The sequence below is a fragment of the Mercenaria mercenaria genome, chromosome 11 (assembly GCF_021730395.1).
Source record: "Mercenaria mercenaria strain notata chromosome 11, MADL_Memer_1, whole genome shotgun sequence".
In the NCBI taxonomy this organism is placed as follows: domain Eukaryota; kingdom Metazoa; phylum Mollusca; class Bivalvia; order Venerida; family Veneridae; genus Mercenaria; species Mercenaria mercenaria.
The window spans coordinates 74344808-74366277 of record NC_069371.1 but is presented as its reverse complement, the minus strand read 5'-3'; the positions used below and the strand labels follow the sequence as shown (position 1 = coordinate 74366277).

Here is a 21470-nt window from a genome sequence, read left to right as displayed (position 1 = left end):
AAGTACCAATATAAATGTTTTAGCCATGCGATTGAAATTTCCATAGAATCACACAGTATTTGTTTGCTTTTTACAGGTAGACTTGCCAGTGAATTCAATTGTTACAAATAAGCTTTAATAACAATATTATATATAATAATTACTTTAATTTTCCAGGTCCCTGTCCATGACCTTTTTGCTCTAATTTACGGTAGAAGTTTCTCAGTTTAGCATGGAAATCTCTCTTGTATGGAGCTGGTACTCGTACATTAGATCTTGCAATGTCTGCTACCACAGTATCTGAAAAAAAATTGTTTTTCACATATAGAATAAGGGCAAGCAGTTTCTTGCAGAAACATCTTAAATTTTTTCTAGTCCTTGTATGAAATTTTCTAAATCAGTATTAAAAACAGGAGATGTCAAAGGCTTGACAATTGAAAGCTATGTTAAAAGAGTAGTTAATGAATACATACAAATACACAATAAGCAACAATTCTGCTCAAGTATTGTAAAACTTACAAGTACTAGGAGGGTTATGGGAAGAATCTATGACAGAATTTTCCATGGGAAATGCACATCAAACTTATGATACTTACCAGAAGAGCTATGGGGAGAATTTCTGATTGAAGTTTCCATGGGAGATATGGAGCAAACTTATACTAATATGAGAGTTATTGGGACCTTCTGTGACATAAGTTTCCATGGGGGATGTAGTGCAAACATATACTTACTAGGAGAGCTATGGGGAGAATCTGTGATTGAAAATTTCTATGGGAGGATGCACGGAAAACTTATACTTACTAGGAGAGCTATGGGGAGAATCTGTGATTGAAGTTTCCATGGGGGATGCAGACCGAGCAGCTGCTAACAGATGTGGTGGTACAAATGACATTATGTCATTCTCAAAAACGCTGAAAATAGAACAAGGCAATAGTTCATTCATCAATAAATAGCTCATTTTTACAAAAGATCAGAAATAATTACTGCTTTTTTTCTGTTTTTACACTGAAATATATCAGCTATGCTATTTGAACAACAGGAAAAAATTAACAGTGTCAGTTTAAATGTCATATGTTTTTTTGCTTTGTAATTAAATAGGACCATCTCACATAAGAATTAAAAACTAAAGGTGTATTTCCTTTTTTTTCAATGAAAACAACATCAGCAATAAGTAGTTCCAAAATGATTATTAAAGACAGGTCAACTAAACTACTACTGAATTGCATCTTCTGAGGCACACATCAATCAGCCCGAGTAAAAGCCCTATTTTATCCATTCATTCTCCATGGTTCAGGCATGAAGGCCCCCCAGATAGAACCAATGTCCTTCTCCACTGTGGAGACTTGCTTACCTCAGCATCATTGTTAGAGGAAGATCGTTGGACATTTTATCCAATGCCTCTGTTCCCCCTGTCGCAATCTTGTGTACTTTATCTTTCAATGGACTAGATGTAGCATATACCGGATATTTTTCTTTCAACAATTCTTGAATATTGGGTTGCCGTAGAAACAGCACCACTTTATCATTGTATGCTGGAAAAAAATTCTCATTGTTATTCATTGCCAAGATATAAAAATAGTTATCGTATACCTTCAAATATAAATCTATCTAACCATCCAACTGAAAACATATTTTGCTCAGAAAAATTTTCTTGACAATACCTTTATCATAAAATTATCTAAAATTAATTTATATTCAAAAGAAATTATTTCATTTAATGGGCATGAAATTTCGAGGTTTTGGCCAGAACAGCTACTTTATAGCGATTTATTAAATTCTGAAAATAAGATGAAAGAGAAATTGAGATCATATTTCATGGATTAATGTATCCGATCCACAAACAGATAACATTTCTATGCCTGGTGAACCCCATGTTTTTTGGTATCGTTTGAAAGACTTGTGTCTGCTGAACAAGAATGAGCAAATACGATGTCTATAAATAATTTACATAAATCCCTACAGTCATTTTTTGGACTGCGAAATGATGAATCTTACACTGTAATAACTGGATTTTTGTTCGTCATTGAAAACTATAAAGTAAGAAAATAAATACACAATACACTTTCAGTTGATACCAAAATTGAATGAGCTTACCAGGTGTCAATATTTAATATATTTTAATAGCACTGTTATATAGAACTTGCTTATTTGTGGACCAGATACCTTAACCCTTATCATGCTGGTCTTGACTGATCCATGCAGTCTGATCATAATCTGCAACTGTTTACCATTTAGTCAGTACCTTTTTGGTATGCACCCTTTTAACAGGCAATAGTACTGTCCAAAATGAAAGATGGACAAGTCCATTATAGAAATTTAGCAGGGTAATGGTTAACACAACCACAAAATCCATGAAAAGAACTTCCTACAAATATTAAAGATTCTGTCAATACTGTATTATTTCAATATATCGTGGAAGAACAAAATTTGACATTTGGCCGAAAATTAAATGAACAAGCCTCACATTTATCTATCTTAGTTGAATTGGGAATTGTTTGCAGTCCTTTTTGCTTATGGTCATCCTTATGAAATAGGTACGCCATTTTCATAAACCAAATAAAAAGTTATTTCCATTTTGCAATGTTCAAATACAACATCTAATACATGAATAAAAATCTACCTGTTGGAACTGCACTTTGATCTATAATTGGCTGCCGGGGTGGAGGTGTCGGCTGAAATTAGTTAAAACAACAATTATAAACACTGATGATACCACAGGTGCTGTTTAAAACAAATTATTCCACCAATAACAAGAAGAACAAGGTAAAATAATTCCTGAAGATCTGTAAAAAGGTATCACATTACAAACAGCATCAAATATTTTTCCTCATTTTGACACTAATGAGAATGGAAATGATAGAAGTCATACTAAAAGAAAATTGGAAAACATACATGCTGGAGAAAAATTAATAGATTTTTTTTTTCAATTTGCAAAGTCATGCAGTATCACTTATTTCCTGTCAAAGAATCCTCTTACTGTAATATTATAAGAATATTGAGGAAATAAATAGAAATCATGAGTAAGTTTTATTCATGGTTTGATGTATTTTAAAAGAGTCAGTACATCTGTTAAATATTGACTCAACACATCAGCCACATGGTCCGCTCAGCTGGGTCTATCTCTAAAGCCTTATTCACGTTATTAATAAGTTGTAATGTGTTTGTTCAAGGGCAAAGTACTGATTAATAGCAAGAATATTTTAAATGCATGTTATTCATGAATATTTGCAAAATTGAACTGTCACAAATATTACCTAATCTATAGTAGTTCCTAGAAGAAAGTCTGTGCAGCAAAAGATCAAAGAACACTGGTTAGGCTAACTGACAAGCACTTTAAAACCTGAACAATGTTGAAAGACACTATTCAACCTGTTCCAAATAAACAAGACACTATGAAGAATACATACCGCTTCGCTGCGAGTTGGTGAATGTTCCTGACCACCTGACCGATGCCTGACCCGTATCAATGATGTGTGGAGAAAGTCTGGATTTACTGGTGGAACATCGGCAGGGAGACGAGGGTCAATAAATGTTGTACCCTTCAAATGATGATCTATGAAAAACGGCTGAAAAAACAACAACAACATATTGCTAGGGTTATTATGTTTTCGGATGGTTTTCCTCTAATCAAAACGAATCAGCTGAATAGCCCCCAAAACATCAATTTTCTGTATTTCCAAGTGTTCTACTAAGTATACCCTAACTTTTTCGTATAGTCACCACCAGTAGTCCATATAGGTGACTCTTACACAAGACTGGTTTTAAGATTTTTATTTGGAAGATACAATGCAGTGCAAGATAAGAAGAGGCTCCAACTCAGGACGCTTCTCTGGTTCTTGGGCATGCCAGGTGTAAAGCACCCATACATAGGTCATGGGACTCCTTTCCCAAATGTTATTTTTTATTTTAGTTGGAGGAAGCATGACCCCTGGCATTGTCATCATTGCACCACTTGTCAGTTCTCGCCCCAAAGAAGCACAATCTTGCTGTTTTATACATTGAAGTTATCGCTTTTAAATGTTATTTTCACAGGAAATTATCTATATTGCGTACATGTGATATATGTCTTCACTTACCTTTGAGTTAGTTTTATCAAACTTCATTTCCCAGCCTTCTGGTAATTCTTTGGTCATGTCAGCAAACAGATTCAGGAATGCCACCAGATCACGATTGTGCTGATACCTACAATAAAACATATCTAGGTAACCTTTAGCCTGCTGGCGGCATGTGATTCTGCCTTTGCAACCCGCGTAGATCATGACAGAAGTATAGCAGGGTAAGGATTAAAATAACACTGTAAAATCTGACTGATCTACTTGTGAGAAACAATTCATATACAACCAAATTTCACCCATTTTACATCCATACCTTAAGAAGATACATATGTACACACAATTTTTGGTTGTTCTCACTGCAGAAAATGTAGGGTGAACCTTTTGTATCTTTTCACGCGAGTCATATGCTCTATCACAAATGAGTCATGCCATGAGAAAACCAACATAGTGGCTTTGCGACTAGCATGGATCCAGACAAGCCTGCGCATCCACGCAGTCTGGTCAGGATCCATGCTGTTCGCTAACAGTTTCTCTAATTGCAATAGACTTTGAAAGCGAACAGCATGGATCCTGACCAGACTGCGCGGATGCCCAGGCTGGTCTGGATCCATGCTGGTCGCAAAGCCACTATGTTGGTTTTCTCATGGCGCGGCTCAAATGGTTTTAATTTTCTCTTTCTCTTAACATTCTGTTCCAATAAAGACTGTCTGACAGATTAATGTATCTTGCCTATCTCTTATATAAATATAATGTTTCTTCCCTAGATCAAATTCATGACGAGAAGTTAGTAAAAATAAGTTACCTCCCTTACCTTTCAAAGTTAGTAGGATCTTTGCGTATTTTGCTGATCATATGTTTTAGTGTCTGATTTCTGTTGTATTCCATCATTCCGTTCTCATTCGCTTGTAGGAGAGGGAAGAAATCTGGCCGCATTAGAAACTTGACGGCTGGCTGACGGTACGTTCCACGATTTTCTGACGTTGCCATCATCGTCACTGGAGCGGCTATCACAGTCTGTGCAGAGGTCTGAGGGCTTCCATCACTTGTACCTAAAACAGATTACTTTCCTTACATATATGTTTTTAACCTTATGTACATGAACTTACAAAGTTAAGAAATCATTTAAGCACAACTTGTCACATGTATGTTTGGGGAAGAAAATAAGACACTTTCAATTATCTCATTGAGAAGCTGTAATATTATTATAAAATACATATACATAATGCTATGAAATCCAGAAACCCCATTCATTGCTTAGTGTTATATAAGTAGTCTTACAAATTTCTAACATCATAATGAGAAAATATGACCGCATCTTAACATTTTGACCAAGTTTTATATAGATATTGTCAAAAATGTGGCCTCTAGAGTGTTAACAAGCTTTTCCTTTGATTTGACCTGGTGACCTAGTTATTGACCCACCTGACCCAGATTTGAACTTGACCTAAAGATCATCAAGGTTAACATTCTGACCAAGTTTCATATAGATTTTGTCAAAAATGTTGCCTCTAGAGTGTTAACAAGCTTTTCCTGATTTGATCTGACCTGGTGAACTAGTTTTTGACCACAGATGACCTTATATCAAACTTGTCCAAAATTTAATTGAAAGTAGCCTTCTAACCAAGTTTCATTAAGACTGGGCCAAAATTGTGATAACAGTCAAATTGTCAATGACGAACAACTGACACAAGGCCATCACAAAAGCTCATCTTGAGCACTTCCCTTGAGCACTTCGTGCTCAGGTGAGCTAATAAGACAGCTTATAAATACCTGATGAAGTACTTTCGGCAGAATTACTGGCAGGTTCAGGTTCCGCTCTCTGTCGTATTGTCCGACGTATACTCTGGTACCGTCGATCCATTTGCTGACGTTGTTGAGAACTGATTGTTGGTCGCCGATGTATTGAGCGCTGACCGCTCTGAGGTTTTTCCCAGGTTGTAGTACGATTTACATGATCTATATAGAACACCCGATGGTGAGAATCTACCCTAGCTTCCCAACCTGTAAAACAGTATCAACAATAAATATCTTAACATACTGTATCTCTTCTTTTAACTATTTGAGCTGCGCCATGAGAAAACCAGCTTTGCGACCAGCATGGATCCAGACCATCCTGCGCATCCGTGCAGTCTGGTCAGGATCCATGCTGTTTGCTTTCAAATTCTATTGCAATTAGAGAAACTGTTAGCAAACAGCATGGATCCTGACCAGACTGCGCGGATGGTCTGGATCCATGCTGGTCGCAAAGCCACAATGTTGGTTTTCTCATGGCGCGGCTCAGTTGTATCTTACTGGCTTTGCGACAGAGCATGCCTGATCTCGAAAAATCACAAAAGAACATACTGACTTATGCCATCTTCTTAGCATAACTGATTTATGTTCCAGAGTATATTTTTCTGAAATACCTTACAATGTATATGACAGGAAAATAAGGGCTGCCATCAACAAGGACAAATAAATGTTTTTTTTGCAGAGCAAAACATTATTTTCATTGACCAAACCCCGATTCACACTAACCGATTCGCAATTTTCACTGACTAATACCATCTTTTTGTTAGTCTCCACCTCCCCGTACAACAGAAAATTTTATGTGTAATTTAAATTTGCTGTGTATTTTAAGTATCTAACGCCCACCGTCCCACCCCAGTCGCTGAAAAAGGTCAGCCTATGTCACTTTTGGCCCTTAATTTCTATTATCTTTAATCTCTTTGCTTTATTTGTTCTGCAAATGCAAACAGATTATACCGGTGTCCAATTTTCACAACAAAGCAAAACCTGTATGGAAATTATGAATGCTATAATGATTTGTATCAGTCAGCATAAAGGCGTAGCACACACACTGACCTTTCAGTAACATTAATAAAGATCAAGCATGACAATGAGAAGTTATTATATTGCGTGCATTAATGTAATGAATGCACACCCCCAACATTTTACCTAAAATGTCAACATTCATGTTGCGTAAATTTCATGATGTAAACAAGGCAATATATTAACTGGAATCTTCTCCATTTACTGCATTTCAACTTCCATAACTTTTGTTTTCACCAACGAAAATAATGCTACGTTTACCATTTAACTCGTGTGTGAAATCACGTAATTTTATGAGCAACAAATTCGTTGTGCAGGTCACTAGGTATTTTGCTGGAATATTGGTACGTAGATTTTGACAGGGAATTTTATGGGTTCACTGGAATTTAATTTCGAGGACAGACTAAACAGCAAAAATAGTCTCCCATTAATAATAATGTCTTCACAGTATTAACCAATGAAAGTGAAGCTATGATTACCATTGGGTGATTGAGAATCTTCCTGATACCCACCTGGTGGGAGGGGCACATCCCCGGGGCCTGGTTCCACCCTGTGATACCTTCGTCGAGCCGGCAACTTGGGTAACGGGGAGGAGGGTGGTCCTGAAGTGTCAACTGGAAAAAATTCAAATTTCAATATTCTAAATATGAAGAACAAAGTATCTGCAATAAAATATACATTTCAACAAAGGGAGGCTACAAATCAGCTTGCCAGCTCAAGAAAATTAACATCCTTTTATAATTATACAAATACTGTGAAAGTTAAGTAGAGATCTGTTAAAAAAGTGAAAAGTTACAAAAAACTCCCTATCACCTAAATACAAAAAGGCCCTGGCAACATGGGAGTACTTCCTCATTTTTTTTCTGTAAAATGCATACACGGTTCTATCGTTATCAGGTAAATTTACTGGTCAAAAGAATTGTCCATGTATAAGTTTTATTTTCCAACCAAACAAAGCTGAAATTTCTACTTTCGAGAACTTTTTTTTTTATCATAATAGACAAAGTACACTGGATAGCTAAGAACATAAAATAACTATAATAAATGTCTACTGTTGCTGCGATTTTTGAGTAGATAAGAAATAGTTCCAATTAAAATGAAAAGCCTTCAGTATCATACTAAAGTGAATATTATGACTTTTCTTGAAAGGATCAAAATTTTGTAAATTTAATCAGCATATAAATATACCTCAAACAAAACTAGATCGTTTTTTCAGGAATAGCAAAATGAAACAAATATGCAAATATGCACAAGATATGTACCTGAATCAATGCTAGGTGGGGGATCATTTTCCCCTGCAGTTCTCAGTTGCCAGACAGTAGAGCTAGCTGGTGTTGGGGACAACCTACTGACAGCTATTGCACTTTGCCCTGCTGGAGCACCTCCGTCTGCCCCAGACACATGTGGTGGAATCTCTGGCTGGGAGGTATCCATGGCAACACCTGGTTCATCAAACCTCTCCCAACCACAGACGCCATTTGTAAGACTTCGCGTTTCAGACGTTGGAGATGCTAAATCCATATCCCCAGCTTCACTTCCAAAACTAGAATTTGCGTGCTCCTTCTTTTTCTGAGTCCACATTTGTAAATGCTGATGGATGTTTTGCCGATTTTGTTGCCTTTCTTCATCACTTAGCACTCTGTTCCTAGGGTGAATTATTGGTGGGGAAGGTGTACTTTCACGACCTGACCCAAGAGCCCCAGGGCGTGGTGGGGTTTCAGGACGCACAGCTGATGAGTCAATTCCTGGGTATGTTCTTACAGGAAGTGCTGGCGAGCCACCAACTGCCCCCTGGGGTTCAGATCTGTCAGAAACACTAGAATCAACAATACGCCTTACAGCAGGACTCAAAGACCGTCGCACAGGAAGTTTCGTACTCTTGTTATCTGCATGGAACACACTGCTTCCTGTACTTTCATTTGAAAGTTGTCTATCAACGACCCGTGGAGTTTCCCGCGACCTTTGTCTACTGTAGACTGGAGGTTGAAGCTCTAGGACTGGACTATAAATATTCTGTCCTTCACTATTCACAAGTTGCCCAGAGTATTCCGTCGTCACAACATTATCTGTATGAGGTTGTTCACTTGATTGTCGATTTAAAAACGGTGGTAAAGAAGGGGGCATTTCAAAATCAAAATGAGTATTTGATAATGGATCCAAATTTCTTAATCTATCAACAGGTATACTATCTACAGATCGCTGTCTATCAAATGTCCGACTGCGATCCATTATTGAAGACTGCGGGTCTACATGCCTGTGTCTACCCACAGAATGAGATAAATTCAAAGGTCTATGTGCATTCTGAGAATCTAACTGTCTATGCCTTTCACCAGAAAACTGCGAGGTTTCAGACGGTTTATGTCTTTCAATCGGAGGTGGAGTATCATCCTGATCTCTACCTCGTAATCTGTCCAGAGTCAGTGGGTTATCACTATCTTCATTAACAGGAGCAAAATTTAAAGATCTTAACCTCTCGACTGGCGAATCAAAGTTTTCATTCCGGCTCCCCTCTGTTAATGACGAGTCCATATTAGTATTACTATCTATAGGTTTATGTCTATGAACAATAGGTGGTGGAGTCTTGTTTGCATCATCGCGATTTGATGACACAATTTCAGCAGATCTACGCCACTCTCTCGTAGGAGGAGTAACAGGCCTTTGGCTTTCTAACGACTCTGCACCTAAAACACCAGCATTAGAAGAAATTATCCCCCCTGAAAGACTATTAATATTCCTCCCTTGGGAAAGTCTATGTAATTTTTTATGTTCACGTTTAATCACATCCTGGCCTAAGCCACTTGAACGCCGCTCCCTTTCACCCGAATCAGTTTGTAAACTTTCGCGAGAACCCGAAAATGCTTCCATACTGTCAAAACTTCGACTATCGCTGTCCTCTGTTGACAGCAATGACATGGAACCCCCGCTGGAATCTGCACCTCTGTCCCCTCTTTCGGCCCCTGCCATATGAACCGGACTGTATGTTCTTGGGGGCAATGGAGGGGGCTCTAAAGGAGCTAAATTTACAAAGTCTAAACTTTCAACAGATCTTGCTGGACTTGTTGGTGTTGTCACACCATGTGTTGAAGCATGCATTGATGAGTGTTTTTCAGTGTTTCTAGGAGGAAGAGGCGGAGCCTCATTTGCACGAAGTCGCGGAGGTAAAGGAGGTGCTTTATATGTCCGCGGAGGTAAATCTGGGGGCGTTTGACTAACATCATCTTCTGCATCTGGCAAATTTAATGTTATCCCTTCTGCTAAAAGAGGCCTTTCCCTACTTTGAACAAAAGCATGAGAAATGTTTTTATCTGGAGAAGCTAAATTTAAAGTGAAATCAAAATTTGCAAAATTCCTCCTTGATTTTGAACTTTCAACTGCAGGCCCTATACAAGATGGCAAAACCTCTCCAGAGTCTGACAGTTCAAGATTATCTGTTAATGTCGAATTTGAACATTTATTTATCACAATATCTAAACCCATTGCATTAGAACCATCAGAGTTATCTGCACTTGACGGAAGAGCACTATCATCACTACGTGATCCCGACCCATTTTTAACACTACTTATAAATCCACATTTCGATAGGTTTGCACTAGATCCACCTACGGCCCCTATTTCATTATCTGACTGAATGGTAAACTCAGCAGATGTCACTGGAATAAATCCGTCAACATTATTCACTTCTCTATGATCACAGCCATTTTCAAATCCTGACACAACATCTACAACACTATTACTTCCAAACGTATTTGGCACAGTTGTGAAACTTGGCGACAGAAGCTCGTCTTCTTGTGAGTGATCAAAATCATCAGATATTCGTAACTCGCTCTCATGGAAAAGTGTTGCAGCGTTTTCCGAGTCTGGTGACTCACTCGAGTCTTTTCCTAAAATGCCATTTAAACTACTAATTGCAGTATCGGTGAAACACCGTTCTTTGTTTGCATAATGGAACGTTTCTCCAAAGTCTGACGACTCTGGTAAAGATGACTGACGTAAATCATTGGGCCGTTTCCTCTTTGCTGGCACTGGCTTCCCAGAGGGTTCTGAAATAAACAATCAATAAATTCAATAACTTCTTTGTATTCGACTGAAAGGCCAATTTCCAGAACAACACAAAATTTTAGACAGTTTGTTTTCTTCTTAATGATGTAGTTTTCCTTCACAGACTCATGTTTAAACATTTATACTTATGAACTCCCCCCAACATCCCGCTTCCCAAGACTCAGGTCTTACTGACAACCTACATCAACGAAATCTAATTAGTAGCTGGAACAGTTGTAGTAACCCAAGGACTATTATGAATACATTTCAAAAATCATTAGCTTGACTATATGAGATTTTTTGTTTTTGTTTTTGTTTAAGGGTTTGGTTTAACATCACACCAGTACAATAATATGTCATATGAAAGCTTTCCAGCTTTTCATGGTGAAGGAAGATCCTAGGTGCCCTTCTGTGTATTATTTCAGGTACTGGTGGGCACCTAGAAAGAACCATCTACTTGGAAGAATTATACACGAGCAAGATCTTGAACCCAGAGTGGTGATGGGACAATTGATTCGAAGTGAGCAACCTCAACGACGGAGGCCCCTTTGACTATCTGTATCATATTATCATGAGTCTCATGCATTTCCCCAAGGAAAGTTGTTACTCTGATGTGATTTCTGATGTGATGTTAAGAATAACTGAAGAACCAACATGCAGTTGAAATGTTATACTACATTACATCTTAACAAATTTTGCCTAAAATTGTCAAAATGAAAGTGGGACCTAGAATGTTATTGCATACTTACTGAGTGGAGATTTTGTGACTCTTACAGAAAACTTCATGGCTCCGCTAACACTCTCGGCAGGATTTCTCCGACTCAGATCCAGTGACAGGGAAACCGGCCTGAAAAATCATAAAAGTTTACACTGACAATGCCTAAAAATATTTCACCCGGAAAAATACTGAAAGGTCTAAGCAAAAAAATCTGTTAAAAACACAAACAAATTTTACTCTTGTAATTTCTAATACTTTTAGTTTGATTACCATTAAGGCAGCGGACCAGTAAAAATTTTTCCTTTGGCTACATATTCTATATTTGCGCTTTCAGCATTCTCAAGGGATTCCATATTCGTATGAATTAGAATAACATGAATACCTGGATTTCGCAACACAATACAATGACATAATCACATAGAAATTATTGTCCTTACTGATCTACTACCTTAACTGGTTTTACAGTTTATAGGGTCAGTGTGACGTAACTATTTTCTTTTTGATTCTAAAGTAACCCTACCATCCTTTGTCATTCTAATAACAGGACAAAGTGCTAGTTATGTAATGTTCCTAACATCATACACCTGCTGGCTAGGTGTATGAGTTATCTTTTAGCAAGCCAACCCTCCAGTTTAATGAAGGACTAGTTGTTTTTTGCTTTTGTTTATTTAAAATCCCTTCCAGACTTAAAATCCAATAAATTACACTTAAATCAAGCATTCAATGTAAACATTTATGTAAAGGATCTTTTGAGTGATAAATAAGTTTTAAAGTAATTATGTCATTAACAGATGCCTCGTGTTACACAAGTTTGACCTTTACAATATCATACATAAGTGCCCTAATTGTCAAAATATCATTAACGGCAAAAATACACACAAACAAATTCATCATTTCTAGAGGCAGAGGAAATAAAAGAAACATAATGTTGGTTTAGTATCACATTACATTTGCTTGATATTGTGGAAATATTACATCTGTTTAACAAATAGGTCAATTTCAGTCAACCTAAACAGGTGTATCTGTCAAAATATGTATGTTTACATCACAAAAAGATGTATAAATTCTGTAACATAAAGGAATCTGTTTATGTCTTACATATATTTTTACTGAATTAATTGTCACACATACAAGTTATCTGCTGGAGTGAAAACATCTATCTTTTAAAAACTGAAAACCATCTCTTTAAGTCCAAAAACCACCTTTTAAAGTCTGAATACCTACCCATCATTCCCGGCGGCTTTATCCAGGATTCTTTGTACAGCCACCGTGGCTTTTCCAAGAAACCGACTTAATGTAGGTCGACTTTTAGCAAATTTGTCTTTGATTTCAAACTCAACAATATCCGAGGGCAATACATCCATAGCCAGTACCTGTAATATAACAAAACTTTGTTTAATCCCAAATCATTTTATGTTTAAACACTGAAGCCCACAAATTCATAGCTTCACCCAACTGCTGTTTTGGCCAAAACAAAGATATTTTGTGTTCACAAAAATGAATGATTTTATAGTATACTACATTACAGAATGTAGACACAGAATGTAACCTGTATAATGAAGGGTCTATATCCAATGTCTACATATAACATTATTTGAACATAAACTAAGGTTGTGTCAAGAAAATCCTTTAAAATCTTTTCTTTCAACTGGACAGTCCTAACACCTGTTGCATACAAAAATGTTACTGGACTAACAGCTAGAATTTTTAGATAAAATCTGAATGTGGGAAGCTCTAACCACTTAAAAAAGTAGCAAACTCTATTTTTAGAAGGAACTTAACAATCAAACACATTTTTTATGACAAAGATCCTTAGTTTGCCTTTCATCTTGTGGGATGTGGTAAAAGTAACCATAGCAAGTAACAGACTGTCTCTTTGTCATTAGAAAATATTACATACTTATCTCTGACTTTGTATGCTTCCAAATTCTTGTATAATGTATAGAGCAACCATCGGATAGCAAAGAACTGTGTAAGTACTGAAAATTCTGGCTATTTCACAGATAACTTTATCAAGTCCCGTCCCGAAAACACATGCACAAAATATCATTTTTAGTCAAATTTCAGTTAACTTGAACTTAAACACTTGATCCCTTGGAATTTGAGATACCAGTTTCAATTGTAAAATATAAATGAGCCGTGCCATGGGAAAACCAACAAAGTGACTTTGTGACCAGCATGGATCCAGACCAGCCTGCGCATCCTTGCAGTCTGGTCAGGATCCATGCTGTTCGCTAACAGTTTCTCTAATTGCAATAGGCTTTGAAAGCGAACAGCATGGATCCTGACCAGACTGCGCAGATGCGCTGGCTGGTCGGGATCCATGCTGGTCGCAAACCCACTATGTTGGTTTTCTCATGGCGTGGCTCATTAATGAAGTATATTACCTCAGAGCCCCAGGTGGGACATGTTGTATTTTCCGCTATGGAGGTTCGCAACTCATGTACATGATGTGCTTGATGGTGACAAAGTTTGCCCGGCTGAATACACAACTTCAAGTACGGATCTGGGTTGAAAAATATCCCTTTCTTTAGGTTTACTGATTCTAAATCTGAAATAAATATGCAACAAAACAATGAAATTTCATTGTCAATTAAAATACAATAGCTCTAAAAGAAACATATCTTAAAGACACAGCTATATCAAATGAAAAACATCTTTTCTATTACTCCGACAAATGAATTTCCTTCAGTGGTGTCAACATTTCATGACGGAGGGACAAGCGGTTCAAACATAGTTCTCCCTAAAACTTATTTGGTGGGACTATGCAGTATAATAACTTAAAAATTGATTTAAGTTGTACTGAGACTTCATCATCTGTTTCATACATAACCAACAAACTATAGAGTTAAACAGCCATATTATGTTTATTTTACGGGATTACCGATAAAAAAATTGACATGTCCTTTTTCCTTTTTTTTTTTTTGCTTTTTAATAAGTATAAATACCAGTTTGTTATACTCAACTGCCTGCACTAACTGACCAATCACTTTCAATGAATATGGTTTGTTTTGAACGCCTCGCTTTTTATATTTTTGTACTTGTACTCAATAAGCCTCAGTGTGTGAGTTGTGTTATGAATGAAAGCTGGCAAAGATTTCGGTTACAAGTGTACTACTTCATTATCTTTACTATCATCAGTTATCTTTGGCAAATATTCAGTGCAACAATTTCATTCACATTTCATATACTGCTGAATTCTTAGCCAATTTTTTTTTCAGGCCCACCTGTTTAGTTCAGTTGGTAGAAAATTTAACAGATTTGACTCTCAAGGTCAAGTGTTTGAATCCTCAGCAAGATGAGTGTTTTCAGTTACAATCTGACAGTAGAAAAAATGTCTGTAGTTATTCCCTCTCCTCCTCTGATTCATGTAATGAAGTTGTCATTTACAGTCAAACCTGTCTTAGTGATCACCTGTATTAACCCTTACCAAACCAAATTTCTATAATGAACTTGTCCATCCTTCAATTTTGATAGTACCATTAACTGTTAAAAGGAGTGCTTAGCAAAAAAAGAGATCAGTTGACTGAATGGCAAACGGTGCAATTCGTGCAGGCTGATTATTATCTGCACTGGTCACAAAGGCAGAATCAACTGTATCCTGCATGATATAGGGTTAAATTCCAGAAGAAAATTTTCAAACAAGCTTCACCCTAATTTCTCATATCAAGTTATATAAAACATCAAATAAACAGAGAAAATACAGTAGAAGAAATCATATATCAAAAGAAGTTGTCAAGTACTATGAAAATAAACCCTGTGTAATAAAGAAAACGGAAGTTTCAGTTTTCAGTTTTGTTACACAAGTGTATTCTTGCTGGAGGCTGAATAATCAACATTGTTTTGTTTAACCTGCTTTGAAGCTTATTGTGTTTTGTTAATATGACATGCATCTTGACAACTTGCAAATTTCACTTCTCTTCAAATGATGTCATTTTCTCATATTTACAGCCCTCATGAAATTATTTTTCTGAAAATTTCTGAATTTATGTCTGAATTTATTTCTGGACATTTCTGAATTGATGTCAGAATTTTTCTGAATTGTGCCAATTTAAGCAAGTATTCAGAAATTAGCAAAGACAAATTCAGAAATGTCCAGCAATTATTCAGATTACAATTCAGAAATATTCAGAACTTTTTTTTCATGAGGGAGGAAACTGCTTTTATTTCATGTTTCTAAGTGAGCAGTTGAAATATATCTGGTTATTTCATTGAAAACTTAGACTTTTCATAGGTGCATATTTTGCGCTGGTACAGAACTACTTACTTCGAAAATTTAATTTTGAAAGAACACGAAAAAAGAGAAAATTTGTTTGACTTGCATACATTTTCAAAGATCAAAATATCTTTCACTCATAAACAAAAGATCATAAATTTTCAATCCTGGCTACACCACTCTGAAAATATTGCATCTGATGTTCATGAATGGATGAAAAGTATTTCAATCTTTAATACAACGAAACAAGGAAATATACTCCATGTTTTGTACTGTGATACGTTGTAATATGCAAATGTGAGCAGACATCCCAACTTTTTCTGAATGCCAGATGGGAGTTTTTGCTTTCCAAAGTGGGAGATTGAGGTGTTCAAGTGGGAGATTTTATACTGCGGTAATTATGTTCATGATAACGAAGCTTTTAACAAATCTAATGATAATATAAACTTATCTGCCCTTATAAAGTCACTAGTCTTAAAAAATTCACTTGTCTCTATCTTATTATTCATGCATTTTTAATGTTTTGGAACAATAATACATGAAGCCTTCTGTGCAAAATTAAATAGTTATGGCACTTCAAGCAGTATGTCTAAATTCAAAACACCACTGAGAATTAAACCTGCACTTTAATTTCTTTTGTTGGAAAGAAGACTCCCCAGGTGAATTTTACATGACAAACAGTGCAGCTAGCTGTTAGAACTGTAAAAACAAAATGTATATAGCTAAAAGAATAAAAGTTCAAGCAATAGAAAATTTACTGTTTGATTCTCATCCCTGTCAACCAGTATTTAAAACCCCTCGCTCACTTTTATTGATCAAAATCCTGTTATCCAAAATTGAATGTCCGGGTATTGTTACACTTTCGTAGATTTGCCTAAATCTCCAGTTAAAAGGATGTGTTTGACAAATTGTTATGATGCAAAGACAGTTTAACAGCATTTGATGGTAAGTGATATTAAAATTTACCATGACATTTCCTCTTATCAAAATGATTTTAAGAGAAATGTTTTTTTAAAACCTTGCAGGTTGACTCGGCCACCATCTATTTTCGATTTCAAGAAGTTACAGAAAAAGGTAAAGCCAGTATAATTTCTAATCTAAATTTGATTGAATTTAATTAGATATTTAATGTCTGGATTTTAATTTCAATTGTGACACATTAATCAACACCTGGCTTTGTTGAATCGTGTAATAAACAATAATCAGCAGGGGTAGAATAAGGTGCGAAAATATCCGAAAGGTGTTGTTTACAGACTCAGCAGTGATACATGCAGTATCAGATAGGCGCAAAGAAGTGGATTATTTCATAATTTTTGCTTTTTTATTGTTGTTTAAGTTGTTTTTTTGTTTGTTTTGTTTTAATCGTGAGATTGAGACTTCTGATCGGGGTGGTCGGGTTTTACAACCAGAATTGGGAGAAACCCGATCGGATCGGGAGAGTTGGGATGTCTGTGTGAGGAGTGTTGATGTCCTTTGCTTTGATGTATTTTATTGTGCCGTTTGATATTATATTATCAGTAAAACAGTATAAACTATATTTTTTAAGGACCCGAACCCCATACAATATTTTCAAAGAACAGTGATGCAGTTTGGCTTTCTCTATTGAAGATTCATCTTCCCTGAATACCCCTACCCCTTTCTCAACAGAATACCCATTTTTTGCATCTTGGATATAATTGTACTTGTTAAATTTTTGAAGTGACCTGTCTGCTTTATCTTTCCACTACAGTTTCTATGTCTTGTGGGCCTACTTTACGAGGCATGGCACTGGCTGTGCTTCTAGAAAATCTACCATAACCTTTTAATTTTTATATATTACTACTACAAACTTACTTTTATTATTTTTTGTCCAGGCTGTACATACTTCTTTTATCATTAAGAGTTAAAGACCCAAGGTATATGAAGTTTTCCATTGGGCTTTAACACTCAAAATACCTGTCAATTTATTAACGTCACAGGGGTGGAGGAATGTAGAGCACAAGTACCCTATCATTATCACAATGATTATGTATCCAGGGTATAGAAAATGTAAATCTCTTAATTTACTTGTGATGCAACTGCGTTTATTGTCCTCTCATTCAGCGACATTCCTAAACTTAATTGACACTTACTTTCAATACTAACTACTTGAACATATTAAGAGATCTGGCCTATAATGTCACAATTTCTTTTACTCAATCTTGTCACAATTATATGTATACTAAGAAACCAAAGCACACAGTCCAATAACATGAAACAAGTAGTATTTTGTAATTCGTTCACAAACAACAGCTGTCACTATTGGTGACAAATGCCCCCGAAGCATGCCTTGAAGAATGCTACAGACGTAACCGATATGTCATACTGTGACCTTGACCTTGACCCAAGAGATCCGGGTCATTTTCACGACACACCCTTGGGATTAGACAAACATTTGTGCAAACTTGTTTCAAAATTCCTCCGTGCAAAAAAGAAAAAAAAATCACACATCAATTTTGTGACCTTGACTTCGACCTGAGAGACCTGGGTCATAAGCGCGACACACCTAACATTTGTGTCAAATTATTTTCAAATCCCCCTACGAATGTCGAAGTTACAGCCCGGACATGAATTTACATGGACGCACGAACACACACAAACAGACGGTGCAATTTTAATATGGCCTCCTTTGGGGCCATTATAAAAAAGCATACCAAAAAATGTGGTTTGTTTTATATAACAGGGTAAGGTTAACTCGATGGATATTTGCAGGACAAACAAGTTGTATTCTGTGATCTACTTGTAAAATGGGATAAGAAGGCTTTCAATTTAATCCATCCTCTTAAAGCTACAGAAGATATTACCAAGTACCGTGGGGTCAGTTTCAGTTCAACAGATGACCTGACCAGTCCACTTTATAAGCATGCAAAAAACATTTACACAGACTTTCTTTACCTTGTTATAAGATCCTTTAAAAATCTTTCATTTCGATAGTTACTTTCATCTCAATAACACTTTCAATTCAAGAGTGCCCAAACTGTCACACTATAAGCCTCTCATAGAAAATCACTTTTACAATTATACACTTCTTAATGAGCAGGCAAATTGTCCATTGACAAATTCAAGGGCCATAACTCTAGACATATTAGCCAAACTGGCTGCTAATCAAACAAAATCTTTTTTTTAGATGTACGTAAATTATACTCTGTTTAAGGTAACTGGTCAGAAAAAAAACTTTGTAGGGAGAAGAGTAGATTTATTTCAAGTTATTATATATGTAAATATTTGAGCCGTGCCATGAGAAAACCAACATAGCGCAGTCTGGTCTGGATCCATGCTGGTCACAAAACCTCTATGTTGGTTTTCTCATGGCACAGCTCATTTATCCTCATATGGAACTAAAATCCAGGTCCTTAATGCAATCCCCTTTGCTTACCTGTAAATTCTAAATGGACAAACTTCTGACTGGTTGCAGAATCTTTTAACTTGTTATCTCCACTGGCACCATTCTGAAAGTAGAAAGATATTACTCAGTTTTATATCAAATCAAATTTTACTTGTTCATGAAAAATATATATGAGAGTTGGAAGTGCAGGAAGGATAGTCTTGCCATATTCGTTTTATTAACAGTTACTGTAATTCAGCCATACTGGTAACCTCTTTAAAAAGAGTTACCAGAATTAATAAAATGTCCCTTTTATTATCTTTTTTTTTCTTTTTGAATTGGTCAGGACTTTATTTTCTAATATTAGGCACTGACAATGAGTCTGACCATAAAAATCACAAATGCTGTTCGTAGCTTAGTAACCAATATCACTTTGCAAAGACAAAAAGAGATCAACCCATGATATGACAGACTGTGTATCATGATACTGAACAGAACAGAACAGAACTGACTAGACTGGAAAAGAATATTTTACTCCAAAGTTACATACCATCTATAACAATCACACTATTCAACATAAAATGTTTATATAAATATATTATAACCAACATATCTATATGATACTTTGCTTTATAAAATATATAATGATTATGCCCTTTAATATAATGCACCTAAAGTTTTCTAAACTGATACAATATGCAAATTAGATCTCGGTCCGTCTTCAATAAAACCCGTGCCTTTACATCAGGTACACAATAGTAGCTTTGTAAAATATCGAATTTCTAAATACATTAAAAATGTTATTTGAGTATACTTTCATTCAATTCTTTGGAAAATCAAACAAAGTGTTCACAAAAAATGATTTTTGCACTGCCTAAAATTATCATAGGCAAGAAATGAAGCAGTATACGTGTCTAGCTACCGATCCTTGTGTGTTTCATATCCCATCTATCTTGTTAAATCCTGGTATATCACGACCATTTATCCTCACTTAATGAATGTATGCTGGGCAACACAAATATTTAAAGGCTATAACAAATAAAAATTATGTCTATTAATAATTGTAAGCAAAAAATGTCCTAATATACATTTATCTATCTAAAGACATTACCAGCTGAACATAAGACCCAGGCCCTGAATATCTAATTTCCTTAAATCATTTTTTGCATATTTAACCTTTAGCCTGCTGGTGGCAAAACATTTTGCCTTTGCGACCAATGCAGACAAAGATCAGTCTGCATACGGGGTCCTGAGTTTGATCCCTTGGTAGGGCATAACATTCTCCGTGATGATTTGATAAAAGGCAATGCGTCTGAAATCAATTGTCCTCCAACTTTTGATTCATGTAAGGAAGTTGGCAGTTACTCATGGAGAACAGGTTTGTACTGGTACAGAATCCAGGAGCACTGGTAGGTTTAAACTGCCTGTGTTACATAAGAAACAAACAGTCTACTCTGTAACTACCCCCCGCACTGCACAGGATAACTCCAAGCAAAATGTATAAATTTCATGACAACATGACAAAGTATTAACCTTTAGCATGCTAGGTAAATTGTCGTCTGCTGGAAATGTCGTCTGCTAAAATTGTAAAGTTCATTCAATTTGCTCCAAAACTGGAAGAAATATTGTTAGAGTAGCAAACAGCCTGGAACCTGATCAGACGCCGATTAAATCGGCGTCTGATCTGGTTCCAAGCTGTTTGCAGAGGCTGTTTAATTCGCCTGCAGCAGGCTAAGGGTTAAACTATAATAGCCAATGCAGAATTGTGACCTCTGAAATGCTCCGAAGTGGCATGCCAAAGCTGTATACAAAGTTTTGGTGAAAGAAATATTTTCATTCCAGATACTGAGAAGACAACAATATCAAAGTACGAATTCCCTATGAAAAATGGCTGGATGACATAAAAACTTTACTATTTTTCAGTAAACAACTAATTAATCATATTTTACGTACTGAAAACATAAACAACTGCAACAAAATGATAAAGTGAATCTCTTAAAGCAAAGGTGAAGAAAATATGTAACTTTCTTATATCATAATCTCTGTTTTTTCGTTAATTTAATTAAAGTACACTTGCCATTCTAGTTATACAAAAATAATGTAACATAGGTAAAATATGTGAACACCTGTGTTATAGGGGACGTAAACGATGTGCGACTGTAAACGACAAAACCAACTAACTACTTTTTTTGGTAAAACTCTCCATTAAAATAATTAAACTTCTAACGAGCCTCAAATAACATAATAACAGGATTAACATGTAGAACAAACTGTCTTTTTTAAATAACAAATCAAATATAGGTAAATGGA

The 21470-nt window shown here is 36.0% G+C and overlaps 1 protein-coding gene across 3 annotated transcripts in view; it reads right to left on the bottom strand.

Annotated features, from left to right (window-relative positions):
* Positions 1-21470, bottom strand: part of LOC123531669 (E3 ubiquitin-protein ligase HECW2-like) — a 68256-nt gene that overhangs the window by 8567 nt on the left and 38219 nt on the right. For 2 of the 3 annotated variants that reach the window (XM_045312837.2, XM_045312836.2), the window contains exons 5-18: positions 19212-19284; positions 13989-14152; positions 12826-12974; positions 11633-11730; positions 8108-10885; positions 7325-7459; positions 5805-6035; positions 4846-5083; positions 4056-4161; positions 3387-3545; positions 2600-2651; positions 1331-1511; positions 781-890; positions 144-279 (exon numbers count right to left, since the gene is read on the bottom strand). In XM_045312837.2, the coding sequence (XP_045168772.2) occupies positions 144-279; positions 781-890; positions 1331-1511; positions 2600-2651; positions 3387-3545; positions 4056-4161; positions 4846-5083; positions 5805-6035; positions 7325-7459; positions 8108-10885; positions 11633-11730; positions 12826-12974; positions 13989-14152; positions 19212-19284 (4610 nt within the window). The remainder of the gene's footprint in view (positions 1-143; positions 280-780; positions 891-1330; positions 1512-2599; positions 2652-3386; positions 3546-4055; positions 4162-4845; positions 5084-5804; positions 6036-7324; positions 7460-8107; positions 10886-11632; positions 11731-12825; positions 12975-13988; positions 14153-19211; positions 19285-21470) is intronic. The other variant, XM_045312839.2, reaches the window with a different exon arrangement.